This window comes from Ursus americanus, chromosome 36 (assembly GCF_024610735.1).
Source record: "Ursus americanus isolate L20-20 chromosome 36, mUrsAme1.1.p, whole genome shotgun sequence".
In the NCBI taxonomy this organism is placed as follows: Eukaryota; Metazoa; Chordata; class Mammalia; order Carnivora; family Ursidae; genus Ursus; species Ursus americanus.
The window spans coordinates 1,504,166-1,527,097 of record NC_142162.1 but is presented as its reverse complement, the minus strand read 5'-3'; the positions used below and the strand labels follow the sequence as shown (position 1 = coordinate 1,527,097).

At 41.3% G+C, this 22,932-nt stretch overlaps 1 protein-coding gene and 1 long non-coding RNA gene across 2 annotated transcripts in view; one reads left to right on the top strand and one right to left on the bottom strand.

Annotated features, from left to right (window-relative positions):
• Positions 1–783: 783 nt before the first annotated feature.
• GATM (glycine amidinotransferase) lies at positions 784–16,336 on the top strand. The gene is made up of 9 exons (XM_045812256.2): positions 784–949; positions 2,467–2,685; positions 8,875–9,070; positions 9,960–10,150; positions 11,132–11,269; positions 11,450–11,614; positions 12,852–12,915; positions 13,382–13,498; positions 15,299–16,336. The coding sequence occupies exons 1-9, from the start codon at positions 881–883 to the stop codon at positions 15,409–15,411; spliced, it is 1,272 nt and encodes a 423-aa protein (XP_045668212.1). The 5' UTR covers positions 784–880; the 3' UTR covers positions 15,412–16,336.
• Positions 15,550–22,932, bottom strand: part of LOC123801952 (uncharacterized) — a 42,304-nt gene continuing 34,921 nt past the window's right edge. Inside the window, exon 3 of the long non-coding RNA XR_015723169.1 lies at positions 15,550–22,067. This is a non-coding gene — a long non-coding RNA (uncharacterized LOC123801952). The remainder of the gene's footprint in view (positions 22,068–22,932) is intronic.

Here is a 22,932-nt window from a genome sequence, read left to right as displayed (position 1 = left end):
TCCTGCTAGGTACTTAAACGTTAAACTGAGTTCTCTAGTGTTTGCACTGTTCGGGAACTCCTTTTCTAACAAATGTACCGTAATCAGATTGAGACAAAAAATTAAAGGCACGAAATGGAAGGGAAGACGAGTCTGTAGTCCTCCCTTATTCCTGGCCCGCTTTTGTCTCTGTCGTCATGATTGAGCTTCTCAAGCCAGGGCACACGGCCAACGACTATTTGAAACGTCTAGTATTCCCCCCAGAACCTAGCAGGCTAGTGGGTGGAAAGTGCAGCACCTCGGGGGGGAAAGAGAACCTGAATTCCACACTTAGGCTTCTCCAGTCTCAAACCCGGTGTTGCCTTAAGAAGCCACCTTAACTTTAGGTGGTTTCGTTCAATGCAAGATGAGGGGACTGAGTCAGTGCACACCGACGAATTTAACCCTGTGACTGTACTTACGCTTTACCTTTGTCATCCAACAATGCACATTTAACGTACTATTAAGTTTCCTTCCTCAGAAGTCGCGTGCTCCTCCCCTCCCCTGAAGCTCTGGTGGGCCTCCTGCGGCGGACGGGGGCTGGGCTGAGTAGCCGAAGCCAGTCGGCGGACTGACAAGCTAAAAAAAGGTAAACACGGGAGGCTGGACCGGGCGCCGCCCGAAGTCCCTTAACGGTTCCTAATTCTGGGCGGCGGGGCGCGCTGCCCTGCGCTCCCCCCGGCCCCTCCACCTGTTCCCAGCAGCCAATGGGGCGCGCGGGAGGCGGCGGGGCGGGGCGAGCCTACAAAAGGCCGGGGGCCGCGCGCCCCGACACCCCCTGCTGGCGCGCTCTCGGGAGGCCCGCACGGACGCGGCCGAGCACCGGGAACATTCGGCTCGTGGACAAGCCGGGCGCGGGGCGATGCTGCGGGTGCGGTGTCTGCGCGGTGGGAGCCGCGGCGCCGAGGCGGTGCACTACATCGGCTCTCGGGTGCGTGCGCCGCCCGCTCGGTCGGCGGCCGCGTGCGCTCCCCCTCGCCTTCCCTCGCTTTCCCCAGCCAGCATTGCATGACAATGTCCCTCTGGTCCCCCTTGGAAGCTCAGCTTCAAGAGCCTTTCCTGGCTGCCGGGAGCTCGGAGGTGTCCTGGGGGAAGCGGGACGTGCATTGGGGCCACACCCCGTGGGTACAGTCGCTCTCTGCGCGTCTCGGGCGGCGGTGGCCGTCACTGCAGGGGGCGCCGCCCTCCCAGCCGAATCCCGGTGCGCTCCTAGAGGCTTCGGGCCCAGGGTGAGGGTGTGGGGGCGACGAGTGACACTTCTTAATACAAGGATGAAATTATTGGGGTTCAGTGCAGGGGGTGGGCATAGAGTTGGGGAGCCTTCGGGGAAATGCGTGTGGTGTGGATGGACGGGAGAGGAGGCAAAGTGGGAATCTGGGATGGAGAGGGAGCAAGCAGGCCCACTCCAAGAGTAACATGGAGTCCTGAGTCGAGAGAGGAGTTGGAGCGAGTTCAGGCTGTACCCAGACTTTCTGCAGGGTTTGTAAGCGTGCGCCTGCAGACCCTCCCTAGCTCCTGGGACAGGAATAGCAGGGCAGTTTGGCTCCCTTCCGGGCAACTGCTTCCAGAACAGCTGTCACTCTACCTCTTGCTTTGGTCCCCACCCTGGCAGCTCTCCTGGCTCCTTCCTAAGGCATTTAACCGAGTAGGAGAGAGACTGGGCGCGGTGGTGTGGTGTGGGGTGTGGGTGGTGTTTGAGGTTTGCCCCGTGGTGAGGGACTCTCCCTAATATAGATTTTATAGGCCCTGGATTTTCTAAAGGCTTTTTTGAAGTCCCAAGTTCTCTTTTCTGGTGGTTTAAATTTGTGCTTGGGTTAATCCTATCTTGGCTAGAATACTATGGACCATCTGTGAAATGGAGCAGATGGCACTTGGTCACTCTCAGAGTTGAAGTGCCAAAGAGTGGGAAGTGTGTGTTAGCAATGCAAAAAATTTAGTTTGAAGCTGATTATTCTGAAAGATAAGGTTCTTTACATATGCTTTTTATTTAATTTGGAAAAAAAAAAAGTCTAATATTGGTGACTTTTAATACCGAACAGGAAAGGAGGCTTCTTCTTCCAGCTGGACTTGGCAGGGAGACATGGAGCAGCTTTCTACGGTTTTCTAGGAATAGGGTGATCCATCATCTACGGAAGGGTTGCTTAAAGCTGGATTAAAACTTGATTGCAGAAAACCATTCTGAGATATAAATGGGGGTGGTCACTGGGGATAAAATCTTCTGAGGGGCTTTAAAAAGTGATGACAATTAACATATAGATAAAAAGATAATTTATAAAAAGCAAGAAGGCAAAACTATAGCCCTGCTACCCACCTATATAGTAACTAACGTCTTGATTTACATTCTCCTAAAGGATTTTAAATGTCTATGTTATGCTGAGTTTCATTCTACCTCCTCCTCCCCAAGTACTGTATAGGACTATGCAATAATCTTTTCTTTGTTCTTGGAAGCTTGGAAGAACCTTAACAGGATGGGTGCAGCGAACTTTCCAGAGCACCCAGGCAGCTACTGCTTCCTCCCGGAATTCCTGTGCAGCTGATGATAAGGCCACTGATCCTCTGCCCAAGGACTGCCCCGTCTCCTCTTACAACGAATGGGACCCCTTGGAGGAAGTGATAGTGGGCAGAGCAGAAAATGCCTGTGTTCCACCATTCACTGTGGAGGTGAAGGTAAAGCAAGGGTATTTACATGTCTGAAGGGGGTTCACTCCTTACTTTCTGCAGGTTGGCTTCTGCTCCCACTCTCCTCTCTGACTGCTTTCACTGCAGCTTACTCCAGACTTCTGAAATCCAGTGGTGATTTTAATTATCTTACTTGAAATCTCTGTGGTGTTTTATTTTTTAAAAAATATTTTGTTTATTTGACAGCGAGAGAGAGCATGTGCACAAGCAGGGGAAGCTGCAGAGAGAGAGAAGGAGAAGCAGACTCCCCACTGAGCAGGGAGCCCGAGGTGGGGCTTGATACCAGGGCCCTGGGATCATGACCCGAGCCAAAGGCAGACGCTTAACCGACTGAGCCACCCAGGCGCCCCTGGTGTTTTATACTATTTACACAAATAACTCCTTCCTTCAGATTCTGACAGACCTGATCTGGGGATGTAAGTTCTTTCATTATTCCTCACATCCTCCTTTACTGTCTGTAATGTTGGGGTTGAGCAGAATTTCACTCTGGCCCTCGTCTCTTAGCTCCTCTCACAGCTTCGGCTCCCACCTCCACTCTGGTCCAGATCTCTCTCCAGATCAACACGTTAAACTCCTTCCTGGTATTGCCGTGGCACCTCAAGCCCCGCACACCTTGAGTTCAGCTGCCCCCGCTCTGCTGTACTGGACCCTTCTTCACCCCTTCCCTTCCAGTTTTGGCGTTCCCATTTACTAGAGCCGAAACATCAAGGAGTCATCTTTGATTTCTCCTTCAGTCACATCCTCCACATCCATTCTCCAGGATTTAACAAGTCCTTTGTCAAAAGCAGCCTTGCCTCCATCCCTCTGCTGCTGCCTTAGGTCAGGATCGCATCTACTGCCTCGACTATCGCAGCTAACCCCTCACTGGTCTCCCTCATTTGTTCTTCTCTCCAAACCACCTTCCAGCTTCTGTGAGAGTGCTTTTTAAAAATTTTAATATAATTTTTAAAAAAGATTTTATGTATTTGACAGAGAGAGACAACGAGAGAGGGACCACAAGCAGGGGGAGTGGGAGAGGGAGAAGCAGGCTCCCCGCTGAGCAGGGAGCCCGACTGGACTGGAAGGCTCAATCCCAGAACCCCAGGATCATGACCCGAGCCGAAGGCAGACGGCTTAATGACTGAGCCACCCGGCGCCCCGAGAATGCTTTTTTTTAAACCAAAATTGGATTACGTTGCTTGTCCTGCTCCTATCATTCCTCTATTTCCCAATCTTCTACATGACCCCTCCCCCCACCACTGCTTCAGATAAAGTTCTCACGGCATTCAAGATCATTCACAATCTGGCTCTTGCCTGCCTTTCCAGGACTCCCTATTTCAATCACTGGCTCATCTTAGAGGTGTGTCAGTATGGCAGGTTAGCAGATATCCATTCCTATTTGGGTCCCTCTCAATTCTAACATTTCACCTTGGTTTTCAGCAGACTTTATAAGATAACCCTATAAGCAGCCAAACTAGACTACTCACTCTTCCCCAAACAACCCTCATGCCTGTGCTCCCACTCAGGACTCTTCCACCTATGTTCCTGTACCTCTCGTCTTTAGTTTAAACCTACCCCTCTTACTACCACAGAGCTCTGATGGTCCTTTCCACATAGCCTTCCAGGGTTTCCCTGGCGACAAGTCACATCTCTCTTTTAAAAACTCCTAGTGTTCTTTATCTGAAATATTCCTAAGGCCAGGCCTCTGTGGGTTGGTGTTCAAGATGTATCCTGCAGAAGGGAGTGCCACCCACATTGCAGGCACAGCCTGAGCTTCCATTAATAATGGGTTAGAAATATATCTTCAATATACTTAAATTCTTCCTGGGGGCGCCTGGGTGGCACAGCGGTTAAAGCGTCTGCCTTCGGCTCAGGGCGTGATCCCGGCGTTCCGGGATCGAGCCCCACGTCAGGCTCCTCCTCTATGAGCCTGCTTCTTCCTCTCCCACTCCCCCTACTTGTGTTCCCTCTCTCGCTGGCTGTCTCTATCTCTGTCAAATAAATAAATAAAAATCTTTAAAAAAAAAAAAATTCTTCCTGAATATTTACATTGTTATTTATACTGTGGATTAAGGAAGTTCTGTTACACCATTGCCATCATCGTCAGAAATGCTGCCTACCTTGTACCAGGGTTCCAGAGGTAACAGCACAAAAGACCTGGCTTTCTGTTTAGAGAGATAAGATCTTTGTATAGAAACAGAGACTAAAGCTAAGTATCTTATGCCAACCAACTGGCAGTTGAATTGAATGCCAGAAGAGTAAAGGAAAAAGCAATGACCAAATGATGGAGAGTTAGGAAGTCTTCTCAAAGAAAATGAGTCTTTAATTAGACCACAGAGGCAGGGTAATAGAAAAAGTCATAACTTCTCATTGTTCTGAAACTACCCCTGGTTCTGATATTTGATATTTGATGAACAGATTAATTTATGTTTTAAAAAGGCATGACCTCTTTTAAGTCTTTTCTTGAAAAGAAGTTCCATCCCTTAACCATTTTAACTGGGTGGAATTAAGTTTCAAATTCAAGCAATAGCTTATCCTTCTACTTGTCTATAAAATTGTTGATTTTTGTATTATGTAACCTAATGGAAACAGACATGATTCTCAGACCTGATTTTGAATTCTCTGTCATTTGTGGAAAGAGTACCGGGCTGAAGTCAGGAGACCAGGACTGAATTACGTATTTGATTAAGAAGCTTGATACCAGTCTTGGCTAATCAGCTCTTTGGCCTTGTGCAAGATTCCACAAATTTCTGGGCCTCAATAAAGTGAAGATATTAAGAGGTTTGCTATCTACCTGACATGATTAAATACGAAGGTAAAAGGTTACATGCTAAGTATTTCAAGGGACAGAACCATACTTCCTTACTGTTGTATGGATCTAGTGTTACATTACAGAAGTACATTGGGAGTGCCATGATTGTAGATACTACTAGTATTAGCAGTATTGATTTCATTCATTCGTCTGGTTATTTCTGCTTTATGCCACATGCTAAACTAGGTAACGAGGGAGAGAAAATTAAAGACATGCATGGCCCCCAGAAGGCAAGGCCTTAACTAATAGAGAAAAATGATACAGATGTATTAATCAGCTTGGGAATGATGAAAGATAAAATAATGTATTAAACTGCTTATGGGCAATTAGAGCATAAGATTGGTTGGAAGATATAAAGGCTAGAGAAATTTTGTGGGAGTTAAGGACTATAGTTGTCAGGAAGCACAGTTTTTAAAAGCTATGTAGTTTTTTATTCTGTAAAACATAATGCATACTTTCCACCAAATATGTGCTTTTTGTTTTGCTTTTATCTTTAAAATAAAGCTCTTAAGAAAGGACCTTTCATAAGATACAAAGTCAGTCAAGGTTAATGTACTATAAGCTTGAAGCTGGGTAAATAAGAAGTTTCTATTGATATTTCAGAGCCTTCCAAAGACAGTATTTAAAATTCGTTTGGCAAACCGCCCCCTACCCCGCCCCACCCCGCCCCTCCCCACAGGGTTTTAAGCTCTGAAAGCCTATAAAGTTTCTAGGAGTGCAGCCACATCTCTGCAACAGATTATTAAAAACATCATATGCTAAGCATTTAACGTAGTGTTTTTTATCTTGCAGACACTTGGTAAATAATTGCTAACTCATTTAGCAAGGTTACAAAGGAAGTGTAAATAATTTCCAACTATGTCTTGGAAAATGTAATGTGCCTTGATCATTTGGACTTTGTTCAACCTTAGCCAGACAGAGTACGAGTTACACAAGGAAACTCACACTTGTTCAAATAGCTTTTTTCCCCCCCAGGAAAGCACAGTTCATATTTACCAAGGCGAGCTTCATTCTGCATAGTTACACAGAATACCTTGGAATATGTCTGGCAAGACAGCATGGCTGTGCATCTGCTGGAATGAGTTTTAAAGTTTCAAAGGCTTCTTGTCCTTTAGCGGACTGTAAGCGATGTGCCTGGCATGAGAAGGAGGAAGCAATGAATGGAGGAGTAGTACCGCGATGTGTCTGAGAGGAATAGAAAGACTCCTTATTATCCTCTCCTTCTGGCGGCTGCTGCCAGACTTCCTAGGAGTAGAAAACAGTGGAATGCTTTTGTTTTTAAAAAGAGTAGATTGATCTTAAAAAATATGCAAATTAATACTGATAATTTGATACTGATATTTGTCACAGGCCAGAAATTGAGCCTGTTGTTTTTCTAAAGATCTCCCAAAGTAAAGCAACTAACCAATAATGTAGACAGGGATCAGCAAACTTTTTCTGTCATAAGGCCAGATAATAAACATTTCAGGCTTTGCAGACCGTAGGTCTCTGTCACCACTGACCTCTCAACTCCGCCACTATAGTGCAAAAGCAACTACAGGCAATATGTAAATGAATGAGTGTGCCTGTGTTCCCGAAAAACTTGTATTTACTTAAAAAAAAAAAAATCTGGCCATGGACTTTAGTTTGCCATCCCCTGTTTTAGAGCCTCACCAGCATCCTCCATGTTTGTTAAAGCCATGTTTTTCAGAGTCTTATTCCTCCTTCTCCAGCAGGCTCAGCTCCAGCCGTACTGGTGTGAACGTAGGTACAGAACTAACAAGAGGCAGGTCTGCCTCCACATATTTGATATTTCTCAGACTGAGGTGGAAATGGAAGCAGAGACAGAAAATCTGAAAAAGACATCGTCTTTGACATTACTGGGCTAGACATCTAGACACACTCTATCTCATTACCGGGTTCCCTTCTTCATAGCCCTTAACCGCTCTCTGAAATTGTCTGATTTGTGATGGAAACCGTATCTGACGTGATCGGGACTGGTAGTTAAACAGTTAATAATATAAGGAACTTTTTTAAAATACCTGCTTTAAATATTTTTTAAACTTAAAATATACAGATGTATATCACTTTGCCAGTCTTTGGATGAAAGTCCAAGGTTTTTTTTCCTAGTGTTTGATCTTCTGATTGGAATTCTTCCTCATCTATCTTGATAAATTACATCCATATACATCTACATTTCCCAATGTATTTCTTTAAACTGAGAATTTAGGCACATGCAAAACAATCTGAATGAAGAATCCTACATTTTTATGTTTTTGAAAACCAATATTTTACAGTTGTTATGGCTGCCCTGTTTCAACAGTCATTTTTAGCAAATTGAGCCTTTTTAAAGCATCTAACTGGTTTTCATTCAGTTGTCTTTTAAAATGCATATCACCCTTGGACACTTTCTAAATGTTAAGCTTTTTTTCAGCTGCCAAAAGTGTGTGAATTCATTTATCAGATCACTTCCCTCTATGACAAAAGGACTTGAAGTGGTATGAGAACTTGGAAAGACTGGGAAGGGGAGGCATGTCTGCAGGGAAGGCTAGGTAGTATCAAAGACAGACTTGCGCTGCTGCAGAATTTTGCCAAGTGCTAATTCTGTTGAATGAGAAAATCAATGATGGGTTTTTAAGAGAAACAAAGAATGTTTGAGAATATGTCCCTAATTTTAAGGGGGCAGTGTCCTATTTTCCTACAGAGTATCTTGCGGTGCTGTTTTCTAGACAGAATTCTGGGATGCATGGGTAGCACATGGTTTTATCTAAGTACAGATGTGCTCTTATCCTCTTATGCTCTTTTGTTTGTTTTCTTATTTGATTTCATTGAGACTGTCTAACAGAGTACCTATGTCCTGTTTTGTATGAAGCTTTGTCTATGAAGGACCAATAAAAACTGGTCCAAGAAGACTCCAAGCCCATCCGATGGCAGACATGCTGTAAACGGCAGGGCAGAAGATCCCACACAAAGGGAGCAAAAGGTCTCAAAGCATCAAGAATATTTACAATTCATTCAACAAATATTGAGTGTCTTCCCACACACTTCCCGAGTGTGGTCGGTGCTGGGGATCAACACTAGACAAGACATAGTCTTAGTCTCATTTCCATTAAACTATACAAATCAGGGGCGCCTGGGTGGCTCAGTCAGTTAAGTGGTTAAGCGTCTGCCTTTGGCTCAGGTCATGATCTTAGGGTCCTGGGATCAAGCCCCGAGTAGGCTCCCTGCTCAGCGGGGAGTGCTTCTCCCTCTCCTCCCCGCTCGTGCTCTCTCTCTTTCAAATAAATAAAAATTAGAAAAAAAAAAAAAGAAAAAATAAGTTCTACAAATCATTGTTCACTGCCTATAACCTTATCATGAGTTGTATTCTCTGATTAAGTATTTCACTTACTTTCTCCTGCTTATAGGCCAACACATATGAAAAGTACTGGCCATTTTACCAGAAGCACGGAGGCCATTATTTTCCCAAAGATCATTTGAAAAAGGCTGTTGCTGAAATTGAAGAGATGTGCAATATTTTAAAAATGGAAGGAGTGACAGTGAGGAGACCTGACCCCATTGACTGGTCGTTGAAGTATAAAACTCCTGATTTTGAGTCTACGGGTAAGTGATGTTGTGTATCTAAACTGCTAGTGTCTTAATTTTTAATTTCTTTCTTAATGTGTAAGGAGAAAGCTCAGATAATCTCTCAGAGATTCCTTTAATCATCCTCTGAAATGTTATTATTTATTTATTTATTTAATCCTTCAAAACTTTAAAGATTACTTAGGAACAGACTGGTTCTTTTGATATGATTAAGATGTCCATATTCTAAACTCCATTGTAAATCAGAATCTTCTTGAAAGAAGCAGTTTTTCTAAACCTTATGATCATTTCCTTTCATAAAACAGTGGATTCCATGTCATTTTCCTCAAGTACAGAAGTTAAGAGGGGAACAGAAACGTTCCCATTTTAGTTTTAACTGACATTGCTACAAGATTGTTCTTGTGCCTGAATTCAGTGTTCTAATTTACAGTTCTAGAAATGATCCTTGGCCCAATTTTTATCTTGTGGTACTGATATTCCCTGAAGAACTCTGTTTCTATGTATCAAGAAAGGAGCTTACAAAATGTGAAAACTTGGTGGTTCTAGATCTCTTTGAACAAGGACCTTATTGCTTCATTTCTTTTCTGCCTTTTCCTTTCTTTCCTTTCCTTTCCTTTTTTCTTTCCTCTTTCATCCTTCTTTCCTTTCTTTCTTTCTCTTGCTTTCTTTTTCTTTCTCTCTCTCTTTCTCTCTCTCTTAGCTTTGCCATCCCCACACAGAATACTCATGCTAACAGTCTAGTATGTATCACTCCATCTTTTTCTATTTGGACATAAATACATGCATACACATTCCTATAGGTTTTCTGTAATTTTTTTAAACCCAAACCTGGGATCCTATTATATAGACTCTTCTGTCTTGGAAATTAGCATTATTGAGGTTGTCGTGGAACTTTTTGGTCTGTTAGGTTTATACAGTGCGATGCCTCGAGACATCCTGATAGTTGTGGGAAATGAGATTATCGAGGCTCCCATGGCATGGCGCGCCCGCTTCTTTGAGTACCGTGCATACAGGTCAATTATCAAAGACTACTTCCACCGTGGCGCCAAGTGGACAACAGCTCCCAAGCCAACAATGGGTGATAAGCTTTATGACCAGGTAAGACCCTAATTATAGGTGAGCTTATTAGTAACTTTTCTCAATAATCCAGAGAATGACATAGAGATTCTCTGATACCTTGTATTTAGTATGCATTTAAGAAACTGAGAACATCACCTTCATTTAAAAAAAATGACTGTTTTATGATGAAAATAAGAGTAAATGATATTGTGATAATAATAGTAATAGTAGTAATGGCTAACACTTATCTGGTGCTTACCGTGTGCTAGGTCTTGAGCTAGGTGCTTTTATACACCCTCAGTCCTGTTTATTCTTCACAAAACCCTCTGAGGGAGGAACATCAATGTTCCCTTATGGGGAGGAAAACTTGCCTAAAGGCACATAGCTATTCATTGGTAGAAACAGAAAAGTCACTCAACTGTACTCATTGTTTCTAGAGAAACAATGTGGTTGACAGGCCAAACTCACAGTAAAAGGAAATATATATCCCTTGTTAGGTCACTTATTATTTCATCATTTATAGAAAGAATCAAAAGATCAAAATTTCTTCTAGGGGTTTAAAGACAGAAATAAGTAATGAATTCATTCCACCACAGCAAGTCAGTTTTGGCATGGGAGGCAGGGCATCTCATTTATGGTATGAGTTAGGCTCAGGACCAAATTTCTTTTCTACAAGAAGAGAATGACTTCATTCTGTTGACTTTCAGTATTGTAGATAGGTCCATAAATCAATGTATGGATCATGAATATTTTCAGAATCATTACTATCACTATACAATTTCCTTCTAAGTATCAAGAAATTGCTGTCATGACTAGTTTCTGGCTTTTGGTTTTTTTGTTAGTTTATTTTCATTTAGTTAGCATAGGCCTACGTCTTCTCCATGCATGTTTTAGTCTAAAACGGGGTAGTACTGTTTTGGGAAGTGATGCTGTTGAATTGATTTTCTTAGTAATGAATGCCTCATAAATAATTTCCTTATGAACCAATGCATTGTCTGTGTTCATTCTTGTTCCAATTAGAATTACCCTATCCATTCTGTAGAAGACAGACACAAATTGGCTGCTCAGGGAAAATTTGTGACGACTGAGTTCGAGCCATGCTTTGATGCTGCTGACTTCATTAGAGCTGGAAGAGATATTTTTGCACAGAGAAGCCAGGTCAATAAAAGCTGCCTCTTAAATTCCACACTTTATTATTATATTTTTAATTTATTATTGTATTATTTACTTGTACATAGTGTTTATTTATTTTATGAAAATATTTTCATCCTGAATATTTTTAGTTATCTAAACATAGAACCCAATCTGTTTAGAATTATGTCCTCCTTTCATTTTAAGGTTACAAACTACCTGGGCATTGAATGGATGCGTAGGCATCTTGCTCCAGACTACAGAGTGCATATCATCTCCTTTAAAGATCCTAATCCAATGCATATTGATGCCACCTTCAATATCATTGGACCTGGTCTCGTGCTTTCCAACCCTGACCGACCGTGCCATCAGGTAAGGGAGCTCTTAAGACTCTGGAGAAGCAACAGAGTCTAGCAACTGAAGTAATTACTTTATATAAAAACTTTTATTTTAAGCACTTCCATAGTTCCTAGTGGTCCTAAACGACAAATTCAGCAGTGCTCAACATTATGATAATCAAACATTGGATTGCTTATGGGGGATTTACTACAAGGTGTCCAGAACTCACAAATGTACGTTGTAGCCATGATAATTAGCGTAGTGTCGTCAGACTTTGATTGTCCTTGCTTGCTGCTTTCAAAGCCTCCAGTTTGTGTGTCTGTGTGTGTTTTTATCGAACAGAGTCTATTATCGCATAGCTTGCAGCCAAGATCCCCCAGCAGCGGAACTGCAAACCGAATGATCCCTGCATGGCTGGGCAATGCCCTGGGTAATGGGTGTCTGCCTCCTTCTCCGGTGGGTCAGGACCCTTTGGCCAGCCCCAGCCTGCAGGAGGAGCAGAGCCACTGCACTGCGGCTGCTCTGTCCCTATCACTTGCAGCCTCCTACTTCTGCTCACCCCCTCACCCTTCCAGTTGGGTGGTGAGGGATTCTGTGTTATTTGGTAGGCTGCAGTACACTATTTTACCATGTCACTGTTCATTTCCATCGTGTATATTTATACCCAAAGACCAAGATTACTTATCCGTTTCACTTTAATATAATTTATTGTTATACTAAGTGAGTCTGTGAACACAGGGATGGCTGGGTTATAATGGTGACTAAGGACGGTTATGGTTCTTTGGGAGTACATCCTTAACGTGTGTCTTTATGCCATGGTAGAGATGCAAAGTGACGGACTACGAAGCGGGTGGACTATGGGTTGAACACAGTCACATTTTTTTGTTTCCTTAGAGCTAAAGTTAGGAAATACTTTCATTTTCTTTAATGCCAATTTGTCAAGAAAAGTATCTTCCATATTTTAAGATCTCTGGAACCTAAATAAAGCATGGGGATATTTTTAAAAGCTTCAACATTTCTGTTACTTTTTTAAACTTTAACCTGGTAATATGGGGGTTTTATGTACCTTCCTAATTAGGATTCAAACAAAATCATTTCAAATGTTTGGATTGAAAATTTAATTTATTTTGGCAGTTGAGAAGTCGGTGTCTCAAAAAGAATTATTAATCATAAGACCTATGAGAGACTAAGATAATAATAGCATATATGGATTTAAACCTCCTTGGGGTTTGTTTTTTGTTTTGTTTGTCTGTTTGTTTTTGTCTTGCAGATTGATCTTTTCAAGAAAGCGGGATGGACCATAGTTACTCCTCCAATACCAGTCATCCCAGATGGTATGTTTACTATTATATACTCATAGCCTAAAATGAGTACTTCAGTGACTGAAGATCTTTCATCTATAGACTGCAGCCCAAATTTTAGCACTTCAGAGAAAATATTTCCCTAGGAAGGAGTAAACTAGCACTTGGGCCTATAGGTACAAGAACAAGGCTGGGACTTAGGTTTGCAACCTCTCCTTCCATACACAATGAAAGTGAGAAGATGGAAAACCCAGTATAAAGCAACATCACAAAGCAAAAAATGACTTTTTAAAGAAAACAAGGTGAAATCCAAATGTGTAATGGGTATAGATTGAGTCCTAACATTTATAGATAAATTGTCTTAAGATTAAAATGAAATTCCACACGGAAAGTAAACTACTGAAAGAATGGAAGTGTCACTTAATATTCTTCACTTTGGAACCCTTGCTTTAAACAAAAATGATAGTGGACATGATTTAACAGTTGTTGCTATTTTTAGATCACCCACTCTGGATGTCATCCAAATGGCTTTCCATGAATGTCTTAATGCTAGATGAAAAGCGTGTCATGGTGGATGCCAATGAAGTCCCAATTCAAAAGATGTTTGAAAAACTGGGTATGTACAATAAATGAAACATGGTGTCATGCATGAAAGTATTGAACCAGAAGAACTAAGGAAATTACCTTCTAGGTCTGATGTATGACTTGCCTAATTCAATTTCTGTTCCTTTTAGAGGTACCATATTATTATTTCATAGATGCACAATACTATTATTTTTAAAGATCATAATCCCAAAAAGTTGGAGATGCATTCCAGGCTCCTCAGACACTCCCTTAGCAATAAGTGTGTCAATCTTCTGTGATTTCTCTAACCTCTTGGTGCCCATGTATTGAAGAACTACACCCTTTGTAGATGAACATAAGAGATCATTCAGTCCTTCCGCAAATAAGAAATTGACTTATTGAGGGTCCTTTAAAAGTCATTTAATTGTCATTACATATTTTAAAGGACTTCTAAGGGTACAGATACAGAAGTGACTTACATGTGTGGTAAGCACAGTGAACCAAGTAATAGAATGCAGCAGACAGGGTCAGTAAATCATTCAGCTTTGAACTAAGAACTGGTTTTCACTTGGGTGGGAATTTGCTTATCCTGATATTGAAAATTTAAAATAGTTATTCTGACACTATTGAGAAAAGTGAAAGCGAGGATTTTTACATGGCTAGGATGCAGAGTACAGAAGTATGCATGTCCATCACTCTTCACACACGTGACAGATCCTAAGTCAAAGCCAGGCAGTATGTATTTGTTGTAAGTGAGTCATGTTGTGATTCGTGTCTTACAGTTCAGGTGTACTACCCAGAAGAAATGATTTGCCCCTCTGACACATCCCTCTTTAATGTGGTATCAGTTGAAAAGGATTAGCCGGTCAGTTTTAGATCGAGTCCAATCTAATGATTTGACCTCTAATGCTATGCCACTTTTTTCCTGACTTTCATGAAACAGTCCAACTGCTTGGGTTCAGTTTCTTTGTCCTTTAAGATTAAGAACCAGATATATGATACATAATATTATTTTATAATTTTAGACACAGGGAACTTGTTAAAGCAAACTTTATCAAGCAGCTGGAAACTTCCTAATTCAGGATTAAAATGGCTCTAGCCATCTGAATAAGATAGATACATCTGTCTACCAGGAAACACACCTGTGTTTAAAAGTCCACTCTTCATCCCAAGCCCACTCCTTACCCCTTCCACACTCTATTCGTACTTCCCAAAGCCCTGCTCAGTCTCACTTTCTTGGGAAAGTCTTTTCTGATGGCTCCTGCTGCCTTCCCTCCCTGACTACCCCAGTGGAACCATTAGTGACTCTGTAGCTATCTTTCCCCTCAAAATAATGCATTCCTTGAAGGAGGAGGATAGATTTTCTTTTTAAAATCCTGTTACACTGAACACAGCACATTTCTTTCTAAACACAGTTGGTTGGCCCATGCACATCAACACAAGAATATCAGTACAAATGATGCCAGATTAAACTAACTACCTCAATAGATTTGATACCTGAATGAGCATACAGCCCAGCATATTAAAATACAAGCTTGGTTCCATCGTTTTCTTAAGGTGGTAAATATAATCCCATGAGACACATCTGCTCATCCAGCCCCTTGACTTGTGAATTGTCAGCAGAACAAAGTAGACTTCACAATCTCTGATGACTTTCTGGTGAAGACTTTATGTAACAGTGGAATAGGTTAGATGCAATATAATTGGAGACAACGCAGTTGAAAGACTGTTTGGGGTTCAGGTAGACTTGAGGATTGCAGACTCAGGATTCCTACCCATCTTTGGGCTTACTTCCTCTAGGAATCTTCTTGGGAGTCCATCTAACTGACCATATGTCTCTCTTTTGATGCAGGTATCAGTACCATCAAGGTTAACATCCGTAATGCCAATTCCCTGGGAGGAGGCTTCCACTGCTGGACCTGCGATGTCCGGCGCCGCGGCACCCTGCAGTCCTACTTTGACTGACCGGGCCTGACGGCGCTGGTGGCTTGGCCTCCAATAAATCTAGGAAGCTTAGGGATAAGGTTAATTCTCCCACTTGAAAAAGTGCATGAACTGTAGTGCTTTAAACAATCATATCCTTAACAGGGGTCTTAAGCCTGGTTTATTTTTATTACTTTTCTTTGATGTAAGGAAGTAACTTGTGCTAGGTCTTACTCTCTCCTCCTAAATTCATTTACTATTTGGCTTCAAGTGTAAACATTTGGTGAATGTGTACCAACAAAAATTAGTCTTTTGAGTAACTTGGCCACTAATATTTAACCGTCTACCTCTGTTTTTAATTTTCTTTCCAAAAGGCAGCTTGAAAAGTTGGTCCTAATCTTCATTATTTTTTCCTTTTTTCTAAGACTTGTGAATGTTTGTATCACTTCTTTTTTCTAAATGAGAGAAAGAGTTAAAATGTACACAGATCTTAAGGAAAACCAGATAATTGTCTCTTTTTCTAATGAGGAATTTTGGTAATTTTTAATTTTTCACCTTTAAAAAATAACCTAGACTATGCAAACATTTTAAGTGAATTTTCCATGAATGTTTTTAATATTCTTATTTCAACATTGGTGATATTTGCTACTAAAAACCTTTTCATACAACTTACCTCATTTCAAGTGATTTAATCTTTTTTCTCTGTCCAAATTTTACGGAAATATTTAGTGCAATAGGTTATAACTATCAGTTCCGATCCTAAATTTTGATGTCCAGTGTCTAATGGATATATTGCATCCTTGATAATCTAAGCTTGGTTTACAGATGTGCGAATTATTTAAAGCACAGACCTTAAAAACATTAAAAAAGACTAATGGAGGTAAAACCTACATGCAATGTGAAATAATTTTAATGTTGGATTGTACATGTATTTTTATTCTAATAAACTTTTATGTTATAGAATGGATTTCATTAGAGTTTGGCATCAGTCCAATTATTTTAAGCATAAGTAAATTACAAGAATGTAGCTCTAGGGACAGAATTCTAATGCTCTGAAATAATATATTCATCCCTTGTAAATAATTTAAACCTAATACTTGTATTCAGAAATGTTTAGCAGAGTCAGATTTTATTAGTTTTTTTTTAAGATTCATTTTATTTATTTTAGAGAGAGAGTGAGCACACAGGGGAGGGGCAGAGGGAGGGTGGGAATCCTCAAGCAGACTCCACACTGAGCACAGAGCCTGACTTGGGGCTCGATTCCATGACCCTGAGATCATGAGCTGAGCTGAAACCAAGAATGGGACATCTAACCGACTGAGCCACCCAGGCACCCCCAAATTTTATTAGTTAATTTATTCATTCAAAAATATCTGAATGTCTTCTGAATAATATAAGGGACTAATCCTAAGACCCAGAAAAGAAAGAGTCTCTGTTCTCAAGATGCTAAATGTTTGGACTCAAGAGAAATCTGGGGGGTCGGAGGGTGGGGAAGACATGCTCTGAAATGAGCCATAGGTTCACCCTATGCCCATGCCAACACCTTTAGCTCCATTGTATTCTGGTGTCCTTTTTCACCCACCACAGGAACAGCTATCAATTCTACACTGGGGCCAAATCCTGCTCAAGAAGTCCATAGAGTCATGTGGACTGGTGCACACTTAGGGTATATATCCCTAGGTCTAAATACTGCTCAGCAGCTCTATTACAAATCCCTCCACATTATCCCCAGTGCCTATTCCAAACCTTCACTGTGTTCTCTTATCTGATCTTCCTGTTTCATTTTTCATAGAGAGAATAAAGGCAGTCCTGTGTCAGCTCCCTCAGTTTTTCTGCTCCAATCCCCTGCAGATTTGTCTGCGTTTGCATTCTCTGGTTGAAGTCCTTTCTCTCCTTGCCTTTGTAGCTAAGCTTCTAAAGAGAAAAATCAGGCTTCATCTCATCACTTGTCTTTACTTCTCAGCCCTCTACAAAGAGACACTTCTCTTACAGCTACAGAAAACGAGGTAAACCTTCTGAGCAGGTCTAACCCATACAACTATCCTTTCACTCTAATCTTTCCTTCGGGAACTTGCTGTATCAATTATCATCATCCTTGTAACTCTGGCCTCTGTGAGTATGTGCATGTTATTTTTTCCCCTCAGCAAATAGTCATACTTAAAATAACTTCAAAATAAAAACTCTTCTTCTGGCAACTTCAGTTTCCTTTAGAGCCAAGCTTCTAGAAAGAATACTGTCCCCACTTTTTCACCTTTCACTTACTCCTCAATCTCTGATTTCTACCTTATCACTGCAATGTATTAATATCCCTGACCTGACCTCTCCAGTGCTATTTCTAGTGGACATTATTCAGGCCTTACTGACCATTCCTTTCAATGTCTCTCCTCATATGGATTTTTGTGAAACTACGTTCTCTCTCTCTCTAAAAATAAATAAATAAAATCTTTTAAAGAAATAAAGCTCATAAATCTGATCACTACAGTGTGTTAACTTGTTTCTACATAGGAATACCACCCAATAGTGCAGAAGAATGTAAAAATACACTACCCCAGATTTTTTTGGCCAACATTTTGGATACATAGGATCCTTTTTTTTTCTTTTTTTGAGAAATTAGAATAATAGAAAAAATACACCATTTTTAACTGCACTAACAGAAACAGTTAAGGGAGGTTTGATTGCTAAAGACTCATCGGACTCAAAATTACAATGCTTAAAATCTATAGTTTGTTGCAGGAAAAGGATATAATATAGCAACAGCATTCAAGTAAGGCTACGCATCACAGCCAAAGGCTACCTCGCAGCAAAAGGTTCAGGGCAGCCAAGTCCAAGCTCCACTTGCAATCCCTCTGTAAGGGGTTGTCTAGACACACTTTCTCTCAGATTAGGAAGCACCAATGTGGACATGGACCATCTCAGAACCAAGGTGCTCAAGATGGAGGCTCGACCAGGGTTTCTCATCCTCTGTTGGTCGTGTAGGCACATACTTGTTATGACAGAACCCTCCGCGTGTCTCAGACCAGGTGTAAATCATCAATATCACTGTTACCAATAAACAATGTCAACAGCTTGCCCTGAAACTCTTCCCATCCATGTTTACAAAGCAACACTAATAATCTGTAGACTTTTTGCCTTGACCAGATGTCAGGGTCATGTGGGTACATTTCTTATTTTAGTAAAACAGCTCAGGCCACTTTCAGTCCCATAGGAACTAACCCTCACAGTACAGTCTATCCTCCTGATCCATGGTCAGCCTTTTTTTTTTTTTAAGATTTATTTATTTATTAGAGAGTATGTGTGCATGTGTGTGGGGGAGAGGCACGGGGAGAGAGAGACTCTCAAGTAAACTCCCCGCTGAGTGCGGAGCCAGACACGAGGCTCGATTTCATGACCCTGAGATCATGACCTGAGCCAAAACCAAGAGTCAGATGCTCAACCAACTATGCCACCCAGCTGCCCCAATAAGGCAATTTTTATTATGAGTTTCAGCCTCAGCAGGGGCCAAATAATAGTAAGCAAATCCTTCTCAGAAAGCTCCATAGTCAACCCTACAGGAAAAGAGGCTACTTGCTTATGAACATAATTTTCTCCCATGGAAAGTCAAAGTAGCACACTCCATATCCATATTAGGATGGGCATTGTCCTCCATGCTGGAATGTTTTCTTTCTTTTTTTTTTTTTTAAGATTTTATTTATTTATTTGACAGAGAGAGAGAGAGACAGCCAGCGAGAGAGGGAACACAGGCAGGGGGAGTGGGACAGGAAGAAGCAGGCTCCCAACGGAGGAGCCTGATGTGGGGCTCGATCCCAGGACCCTGGGATCACGCCCTGAGCCGAAGGCAGATGATTAACGACTGAGCCACCCAGGAGCCCCAGCTGGAGTGCTTTTCTGACATTACCCATGACATTCTGGGTATTACCAGTGTTAACATAATCTTATATCCTTCAGTTATTGGAGCTATCTTATAAAAGGTCAGTAACAGGCTTATAACTGTTTTCTAGAAGGAGTATGCTGGAGAATAGCAATTGGTGCTTTTCTAGTTCAAAAGCCCAGAGGTCACCATTGATCAGTGGCCGTGGACTTTTGCCAGAAACTCCAGTTGACAGGAGTGCAGGCAGAGCACTTCTAATTTAATCTTTAGGATCATATAGTCCTAATGGGATAATTTTAGCTACAGCTTTCTGCAGTTTTAAGAAGCCTCGTTGCTGTTCAGAGACTCAATCAAATGCCTTTTCCCACGTAATTATTTTTTTTAAGATTTTATTCATTCATTCATTCATTCATTCATCCATTCATTCGAGAGAGAGAGAGCACAAATGGGGAAGGGAGGGAGAGGAAGAAACAGACTCCTCACTGAGCAGGGAGCCTCATGCGGGACTCGATCTCAGGACCCCAAGATCATAATCTGAGCTGAAGGCTGATGCTTAATCAACTGAGCCACCCAGGTGCACCCCCCCTAGGTAATTTTAGATTTAAGCTAATATTATCTATCCCTAGGTGAAGGGTATGATTTTTCCAAAAGCCAAATAGGCCCACCAGGTGTTGAGCTTCTAGTTTAGTCTGGGAGGTGGGAAGCAACGACGATTTATTCCTAGTTGTCTGTGGTAGACCACTGGTTGCTCCAGCGTGTGCAAGCCCCCCAAATTTTACAGTCTGTGTGGGACCCTGGATTTTTTTGGAGTTAAATCAATCATCCCCAATCAGTCATATGATTTATGAGCTTGGTAACGTTACTTTTAGCTTAATCTTCAGTTTCTGAGATAATCATAATACCCCCTAAAGTAGTGTACTGAAATATTGTCCAGTTGTATTAGATCTCGGTCCCACCTGATCAGACTGACAGTACATGGGAGAGTTCAATATCCTTGCGGGGATCCTGTACATGGGTGTTATAGACCATAACATGTGAATGCAGACTGTTGCTGCCTCTCCTTGGAGACTGATAATAAGAACAACATATTTTCTGTGGGGCTCTGTGGGGTGAATTGGCTCACTTCTCATTGTCTATCTCTGCTTCCTGCACCCTGCTATTGGGTCAGATACCACTCCTCTGTCAGCTGTCTTGTCTCTCAAAAATGTATGGACGGCTCTCATTTACTATTCTCTCTTTTCCCTTCTCTTCATCCTGGTGGGTTTTGATCTCGTTATTCTGCAACTATCATTTTAGGGCAGTTTCAGGGGGAAAGTGAAGATAAATGTTTGTGTTTAATCCACTCCAGTCCTGAATTGTGTGGAAGTCTTTAGACCATCAACCCTAAACTGCATGATAAAGGAGGAAATTGAGGGAGTACCCCCCAAAATCTTTACGAGATTTTCTAGGAAGTTGGGGGGGACCCACAGCTTTGTCTCTTCAGACTCCTAGGACGTAAATATCCCAAGGCTGGGAGTGCAGTGAGGTAAGTGAAGTACTCACCTTGGGCACTAAATTCAGGGGGCCCCAAAACTTACTAATCCACATGAGTAACTCTTCAGTGCAGTATTATTAAAATTCATTAATAAAATAATGAAAAATCCATAATGAACAAAACACCAAATTTAAAAATAAAGATAGGATCAGTATTACTGATGTTTCTTTTGCCGCAGCTCCCATGTGGCTCAGCAGGATACTGGCTGCACACTAGGAATTAAGATGTGGAAGTAAACCAGCCCTTGCACTATCTTCCGCTCAGCTTCAAACCACCTGTAGCCCAGAAAAATCTTCCAATCATCTATAGCCCAGAAAGCCTTTCAAATTTTCTGTAGCTCAGAAAATCTCGAGCCTCCTAATGGATTAAGATGATACTTGATTGCTGGTACTCTGAGATGCAGGAAAAAAAAGCAATCAAAATTCTTTTCTGAAGAAATATCCACGAAGGCTTCAAATTATTTCTAAAAATAAAATTCCACAAAGTCCCACATATGGCTAGAAATAGGTGCAGAAGGAGAAAAGACCCCTTCAGCAAACAACATTCAATAGAAACATATTCACAGGGACTCCAGATATCGGATTATCAGACACAGACTATAAAGTATCCTCCCGCACAGAAACCCCACAGCCATCAGCAGTCACTCGCCATTTCTCTTCCAAGCCTCAGGCCATTACTAATCCACTTCCTGTCTCTAGAGACTTGTCTACTCTGGATATTTCACAGAAACGGAAGCATACACTGATCTTTGTAATGGGCTTCCTTCACTTCGCAAAATGTTTTCAGGATCATACATTTTGTAGCGCATACCAGTACTTCATTCCTTCTTATGGCTCAGTAAAACTCCACTGTATGGAAATTCCACATTTGATTTGTCCATTTCTACTTTTTGGCTTTTATGAATAATGCTGCTATGAACATCTGTGTACAAGGTTTTGTGTGGATATATTCATTTCCCTTGGGAATAGGGTTGGACTTACCGGGTCATGTGGTAACTTCATGTATGACTTACAGAAAAAAAGCACATTAAAAAAGTGAATAAGAATAAAAATAAGCCCACTAATATACCAAATCCGTGTACGATTTGTGTGATTCATTTGGACAGTCATTTGTAGGATTGTATTATGGTTAAAAACAACAACAACAACAACGAAGGGCGCCTGGGTGGCTCAGTCAGTTAAGTGTCTGCCTTTGGCTCGGGTCATGATCCCAGGGTCCTCGGATCGAATCCTGCGTTGGGCTCCCTGCTCAGCGGACAGCCTGCTTCTCCTTCTCCCTCTGCTGCTCCCTGCCCCCCTGTCAAATAAATAAATAAACTTAAAAAAAAAACACAATGAAAATGACCTAAGGGAAAAGTGGCCCCCCATGTGAAGACAGACTAGTTTAGAACCCAGTTGAGAAGAAGGAAAGCCGAGGAAGTTACAAAATCAAAATTATTCAAGTTCTAAAATCTTGACTAATTAGTTAACTTTTGATTTATAAACAATTTTCAAAACATCTCATAGGGGTACAATCTTGATTTTAAATAAGTTAGTTTAAGAACATAATAACAAAGTAACATGGGAAACACAAACTTTGTTGTTTTTTTACCAAAAAAGTAGCAAACATACATGACTATTAATACCTATAATGAAGGGCCTACAATATGCTAGGCATCATCCTGGGTACAAAACATGCTTCATCTCATTTGACCCTTCCAACAAACTTCAGATAGGTATTTTCCTTATTAAAAAACAAAATAAAGTTAAATGTTCATGCTCAAATTTCTATTTTAACAAAAAAAACCTCTCTTAAATCACATCATTCCTCATCTCTCTCTCATTTCTTTCCCCCTTTTAATGAAAGGGCTGCTTGAGAAGAAAAATTAGCTACATGATGAATCCGCTATTGGTGTGGGCTGACCCTCGGTTCATTCCAGTGTTCTGGCATGGACAGAATCCATGACAAGCAGCTTCTTCATTGAGCCAATGAGACAAGTAGAATACTTTCTTCCCCATAATGATAATTTAAAATGTTTAAATATATTCTAAAATATAGTATTACTATACTACAAAATGAAAAACTCATATGATTTTTTAATATTTGAAAGGGAGGCTCCAAAAGAATGTTAGGATTTTATTGGCCACTTTGGCCATACCCCCATACTCTCCAGGTATGCTTT